Source organism: Oculina patagonica, unplaced genomic scaffold, assembly GCF_052425735.1.
Source record: "Oculina patagonica isolate OP01 unplaced genomic scaffold, crgOcupat unplaced605, whole genome shotgun sequence".
In the NCBI taxonomy this organism is placed as follows: Eukaryota; Metazoa; Cnidaria; class Anthozoa; order Scleractinia; family Oculinidae; genus Oculina; species Oculina patagonica.
In genome coordinates, this window is record NW_027558477.1 from 3,379 (window position 1) to 10,384 (window position 7,006).

At 38.4% G+C, this 7,006-nt stretch overlaps 1 protein-coding gene and 1 long non-coding RNA gene across 2 annotated transcripts; both read right to left on the reverse strand.

The window, feature by feature from the left end:
* Positions 1-207: 207 nt before the first annotated feature.
* On the reverse strand, positions 208-5,919 carry LOC144641007 (uncharacterized; the record flags this gene model as incomplete). Its single annotated transcript, XM_078500069.1, has 7 exons — positions 208-348; positions 789-855; positions 952-1,022; positions 1,872-1,969; positions 4,185-4,289; positions 4,398-4,478; positions 5,757-5,919. Coding segments are annotated over 6 exons (584 nt in total), but the record flags the coding sequence as incomplete, so codon positions are not given.
* LOC144641006 (uncharacterized) lies at positions 2,799-3,347 on the reverse strand. Its single transcript, XR_013568479.1, has 2 exons — positions 3,101-3,347; positions 2,799-3,057 (listed from the first exon to the last, which is right to left on the reverse strand). It is a non-coding gene; the product is annotated as an uncharacterized LOC144641006 (long non-coding RNA).
* Positions 5,920-7,006: the final 1,087 nt, after the last annotated feature.

Below are 7,006 nucleotides of genomic sequence, written 5' to 3' on the forward strand. Positions count from 1 at the left end.
CCTTACCTACGTTATAGAGGAGAAGACAATGACTTGTGTAGTTGGCCTTGTGCCATTATCGTCGACGGTTGCTTGCTTGAACATTTAATAGTCCTTGTGCCAAAAGCTATTGTACACATTTGAATAATTACATCAATATCATTAGCTACTAACCGGAACGAAGACAGGCCTTCCAACGAGGTTGCCATGAAAACCATTGCCTCCTTGGTCTAATATAACAGAGCCGGAAGTATCTTCCATGTTGAAGTGCGCTCGTACCAGGCCCTTGTGGATAGGCCACGTCAATCCAGCTAACTTCATGTAATCGATGATTTCATTGTCTGGAACTCTTACTCCCCAAAAGGTCAACTGTGGATTAAACAACGATAACAGTCTCAAATTTAATTCTTGATGCGCAAAGAATAGGGGAAGCTAAGTGCAAGTAGGAAAATTAAAACTATCGATTAATGGACCAATAGTTAAATTAATTGACCTGTCATTTCAGTAATTTAGAGTACCTTTCAAGTGACAACCGAACTCTATAATCAGTTCATAAAACTAAAAACATGAAAACTGTTGTTACAAGTAACACGAAGGTAATTTTGTTCAGTTTTTGGCTAATCGCTGCCACGTAAAACCAAAATTTAACAAAAGATCGCGTTTTTGCTGACGTTATTAATTCCACACTTCGCCCAAATTGCATATTTCTGTCGGCTTCAGGCTTAGATTGGCTTATGACACTAATGTATTACGAATGTCTAAGTTGGTATCGGAATCTTTTTATTGTAGTTTCAATATCAACTACTTACGTCATCGATTGTTCCATTTAAAAAGTGCTTTTTTATCACTCCCCACGAAAAGCTTGACATTGGGAGACTGCAAAATAAAGAGGGAAAGGAAGAGTGGTAAGGGATAATCTATCTCATGTGTCGACATACCGAGATCACAAATAAAGAGCACTGTTTTTCTTACCCAAAAATAAGGTGTGGTGTCGATTTGTTTTCCAACCGATGATCCATTCACAAAAACTTCGATTTCGTGCCCTAAAACAAGATAAAGAGTAGCAATTATCCACCTATTCTTTAACTTTGATTAAGCTAAGAAGAAAGCCTTCAGGAATAGATATTCCTGAAGGCTCACTAACCGATAGCGAGGGAAATTTTTAGTCCGAAGTTGTGGTCAGTTTTCCTCATAGGTTGGGATAGAGAAATTACAGCTTGTCAATGAAATAACCTACATGCTTAAACCTACAATAAAGATTATGTTGGTTTCACCCAAGAGAAAATCCTCTCTTGTTTGGTATACGATATTAGTTTCGATTTTAGCGTCGTCGTCTTTTCAAAAACGCACTGTTTGTCAAATTAGTCCCGGTTACACAGTGCCATTTTATTTTGTTTGTATTTCCCGCTTTTTTCGAAAGCTTTTATCGCGCAATGAAGTTTGACATATTCAACTTTTTATCTGTTGACTTTGCTTTTTTATTGCTCGCGTCGACCAGCCATTTTTCCAAGTCATCCCGTGCTGCCGTTCGTACAGTTCTAGTCATAAAGCCTTGGCCAAACGGTAACGCAGGTGTACGCAAGTAGTCGCATATTGAACTTGCGTACACACATACGTTTGCTGGCCAAACGGACTCAATCAGTACTTGTAGTAAGCAGCAAAACTTGCGTTGACTTGTGTGTAAATTTGATCCCGACCAAAGTGAACGCAAGTCATCGCAAGTCAACGCAAGTGCATGCAAGTCCTGGCCAAATAGGAACGCAAGTCAACGCAAGTTTAAAACTTGCGTCTACTTGCCACTCCGTTCGACCATCATCGTAATAAAAAACTGCGCCAACGACCCCTGTACTACCAACCATGCAATTACAACCTAACAAGGAAAAAACATTTACTTTGTGCATCAAATCGAAACACAAGATGATGCCATTCTTCTGGTTCTATAATTTCACTTCCCTCTACAGAAGACTTTCCCAGGTTACCGTGAATACGTCTAAAGAAATAAGAAACAAAACATCAAATAAAAATTGACATCACTGAGAATCAGAGCGAGGTAAAATTCAAAAGAGGTGACCCTTTGGCTTTGCCATCGCTAATCCCTAAAACTCGTGCTACGAGTGTATGCGTCAAGAGGGTCTGAATGGGGGGGTCCACATGTCGGTAGTCGGTTCAAAATTCCTTACTTTGTCGGTTGTCGGTTAAATTTTTCGACCTTTGTCGGTTGTGGGTAAATCTCAGCACAGGGAGACCACAACAGTAAAAAAAATTAAATAAATAAAACAATATTATTCACGTGGTTTCGTTCGTTTTCTGCGTTGTTTTTCTTTATGAGTAGTCGATAGACACGACAGCACTGTTGTCGTATGCTGAGCTGTCTTGTGCGCGAGCGGATTTCAGATATGCAAATTTTCTCTTTTCTTAATAATAATTGACAAGTGCTGTCGGGTCTATCGACTACGCATAAAGAAAAACAACACAGAAAACGAACGAAACCACGTGAATAATATTCTTTTATTTATTTATTTAATTTTTTTTTACTGTTGTAGTCTCCCTGAGATCTCAGTTAATGATTAAAAGTGCAAGTTAATTATTAATATTTGTTATTTAATTTACGCAGTTTTAAGACTTTAAACTCTAGACGATATGAAAATTTGTAATAATTCATTATTTGGTTGTACTTCGTCTAGTACCGATAAAATCAGTTTGCATCAGCAAATGCTCGTCAAATATTACTTACACATCGAGCGAAACTAAAATTTGGACCGTTCTCATAAAAGAATAAATTTAAAGGCAGTGTTATTCATTTACCAATACAACAGAAAGATGCTTATAAACTCTTTTACTCGCTTCTTCTATTTGTAAGGGAATTTTCTTTTCAATTTTTGCTTTCCTGGAAAATGGACGGTGTATACAAACATTCCGTTCAACAAAACAGCAAATAAAAAACGTGGAACCAAAGGTTAACCACGTTAATGTTTGAGCTTAATACTTAACTACAGAACTTAACATGTAAAACATTTAACTTCGCTGCACACTAAAACTAATACGGCTAATAGAACGTTCCACACACCGTTGAGCTCACTGCTGCTTTCATCCGATATTTAATTTGGAAGCTGGCAGCCACTGCCCATCCGTTACAATTGCAAATTTTCGCATTTTTCCCGCAAGCGTTTTCGCCAGCCGAAATAACTTCAGCGAGAACCCGCCAATGCCAAATTGATGCGCCTGCTCCTTTAGCCCTAAAAACTCCGTTAGATGTTTTTTTTAGCTTGGAAACACCTTTATGAGATTTTTTCCAACGGAACCCGGCTACGATGGCGTTCGATGGCAACCTCCTCGCCTTACAATCACTTAAACAATCCCGCTCACGGCCTGTCACCACACCCATAAAATAACCAACGCGCAGTGCAAATACAACAGCGGGACGCCTTGAGGCCTCGATTACCGGCCACTGTTCTACAAATGAACCTCCGCTACTGCACGAAAAGGTGACAGGAAACTTTATAATTGACTAAATTTTGAATTGGTGTGGTTACTTCTGAACAAGACATTTTCTAAGTTAGACATAAATTCAAAATGCTGTTCTTTCTGAATACAAACGTCTGTATAACATCGGACCATGTTGGTTGTCGGTTAGAATATATTTGTCGCTAATCGGTAATTTTTTCCTCGTTTTGTCGGTAGTCGGTAATATTTTTCGCCCTTTGTCGCTAGTCGGTTAACCCCATTCAGACCCTCCGTCAACCATGATTGGTTGACGCATACACTGTCTCCTTGACCAATTAGGTGCAGCAAATAAAAGCAAAACCAATCATCATTTGGCGCACGCAACATTTCCCGAGCTTATCACTGGTTTTGCTTTTGCAGAGCGGTTTTTTGTCGAAAGTTATTCCTTTTGATTTTGCATCACCACGCTTAGTGATTGGTTCAAAAATCTCGCGCCACTTTCTCAATCATGCAATCTGAAGTAAAACCAAACGTGACTCGCTCATACACGTTTTCCCACGCTTCGTGCCGGCTACATGTCTTTGCTTCGCGGTTTGATTGGTTCACTGGATTATCTGTGTCTTATGTGATTGGCCACTGGCCAGAGTGATTACTTTGGTTTTGCTTTTAAGACGCTCAATCGGAAACCGCTCTAACTGACCCAAATATTTTAGAATGATTTTATTTTAGTTTTCTCGCAAACCAGCAATACATATACTTGCCTGTCGTTAAGATATAAACAGAGTGTTCCGTCATCACTGCACACAATAGGCATGACCGTCATGGGGTAGTCCGCTGCCATGAAGACCCATACACTGATGGTAAAACTAAAAGAATAGGGTAGTTAACATAGCTAAAAATAGTCAAAAATAAGCACCAGCAAATGTTCCAGAACACACGCGAAAGGCAACACAAACGTGGTTTAATTTACATACCTGTCTGTTAAGCCTAAAGCATGAATAGATGGTAATGTCACGTGATCATCTACACCGTCAAACATCAGGGCCTGGTTAATTCTAAAAGAAAAGACAAAGTAGAATTTTCAATTGTAATTCGATCGGTACAACTGTATTTGTTACGAGCAGTGTATAGATGCATGAATGCAATGTAAAACAAAGTTCAAATGCGAATCCTTACGAAACTGAAATAAAGTCATTTTAGGGACTGGTCAATAAGTATATGGGTTATGTAGTTTTGATTTACACGAAGGGGGTGGGTCATCTTATTTATACAAGTATAAATTGATAAATTTGTCGAAGTGAGCAGTTTTAAATGAGTTTCTAGCGATTTCAGGAGGCCCTAATATAAAAATTTCCCGGGGGAGCATGCCCCCTGACCCCCCTAGATGGCTTGTGATCATAACATCAGTTTAGCCTGTCTCTCTTCAGCCTGAGTAAACTGTTTTCTCAAACACTTTGCAAATATGAATGATATACTGGTTTTTTTTCTGTTATCAATTTCTACATAAAAATATGAACTATTTAATAATTGTTTATGAATGTATATTACGCACTGTTTCATTTTTCACATATGTTTGTGTCTAAATTTTCTCATGGACTTAACACACAAATATGTTGAAAACTTAAAAGACTAGAATAAGAAGTGAGAAATTCATCCTTCTTTGGTGTGCTAAGAAATGAAAAAAGACGTTCATGGAACAGCAGTGTCCATCAGGGAGAATGAGGGTGGTGTATGTAGGGAATCACACTTTAAAAGCTGATATCAAATCAAACATCTCCAGCCCCTTACAGATGATAAAGAAATGATTGATCCCTTAACAATGAATTTTTTTGAGCAAAAGGGGGTGGGTCATGTAATTATCAACCACCTATCAGGGGTCAGTGGGTTTTGAGCCAGAAGGAAGGGGTGGATCACAAATTTTCGAGCTACCGCTTTTGCAATTGCTCCGGCCCACCCCCCCCCCCCCCCTGGTACTTATTGACCAGTCCCTTATTATAAAGACTTCCCTGCAAAAACTAGCGTAGTTGTCATTTACGTTTCCACAATGACAGGCAAACGAGGCATTTGCGTCGTTCTCATAAGATATTAAGAATATTACATACATCGTTAATGAGCTTTTCACTTAAATATCGTTTTTTCGAATTGTCTTCAGTTTGACTTTTTCATAACCAGTTGTAATATTTAATAGACAATTAGGAAAGGCTTCTTTCCGTTCGCCGCAAGCAAAATTAATTGGATGAATAGATTCGAAAAATACTACAATTTAGAATGCTGCCTGAATTCTTCAAGTCATGTGTGAGCTGCATGGTAGCTGACCAATCAGATGGACTCACCTGTCAGAACAGCGCACTTCAAGTCTAGACCAAATGACGTCATGCTGGCCAAAAACAAACATGCCCAGTCTCCCGCCGGTCAGTGCTGTGTTGTAGATGTTTCCAGAATCAGTCAAAATCTTTTCTCCTTGCTTGATTTGAACCCTGAAAAAATGTTTTAAGGCTGAATGTTAAATGTGAAAGTACTCAGTAAGACATACGAATAATTTCTTCGACTGTCGATGCCTTTCCATAGTATTCTGATGGGCTGTACCACCATCAAGGTATGCAATACACTCTTTTTTTTTCTATAAGAATATTGTGTTTCTGGCCCAGGCTGAATATTCTTAATTTTTTTATTCTGGTGAATATTCTTAGATTACAACGTATGACATTTCCGTTTTAGAATGTATTTGGGCACCAATTACAAGTGTATGGCTAGTGCTGCTTTTATTGCTCTTAAGGTCGCGCAGGACCCTTGAAATCATTATGTATGTATTTATTTAAAGAGTATGCACGAACTGCGACGACTGAAGCCGACAACAAACGAAATATTCATGAGAATTTTTTTCTCAGAGTTCTTTGTACAAGTAATTACACGGTATTGTTCTCAGCCTCGCATCCCGTGCGCTGGAACATAGCGAATTATCATAATTAGATTCACAGCTTTAAATAAAGCACACGTTGTTGTAAACATCGACTCGGAAGGTCTTCGGAAGCCTCAAAACCTGCAATTTTGTGTCCAAGTTTTCTCCGCCGATATAGAATTTCAAGAGTTGATTCGCGAGGAACATACACTTGGTGTACTCTATTGTGTTCTGGCTAGAGCGAATTTTTAAATTTCCTTCTCAAAATGAAGATAGCATGTTTCAAAGTTTAGATTTCACATTTTTACTCTCTTAGAAGCCATTAACTTGTAGCAGTTTTTGAAATCAAAAATTTCGTTCTAGTGGGAACACAAAAGAAGTTACGATTTATCACTAGGCTATATAATCATTTAATGTGGTGCGCTGTGCTAGCTGAAAACTTGGACACAAAATCGCATTATCTTCAGTTAAACTTTTAAGGGCTTGTAACATCACAGACAACGGTCATCTCTCAGTAAAAAGACAATCATGATGTAATTCCATCATCCTTGAGTATCCTTATTAAATTTTAGAGGAATCGATATTCAAAAAGTAGTGAATTAAAGCTTTACAAGACAGCACTCCAACAAGAAATTTGGCTAATGAATATATTAATGAGCAAGGGTCCTGCGCGACCTTAAGTTA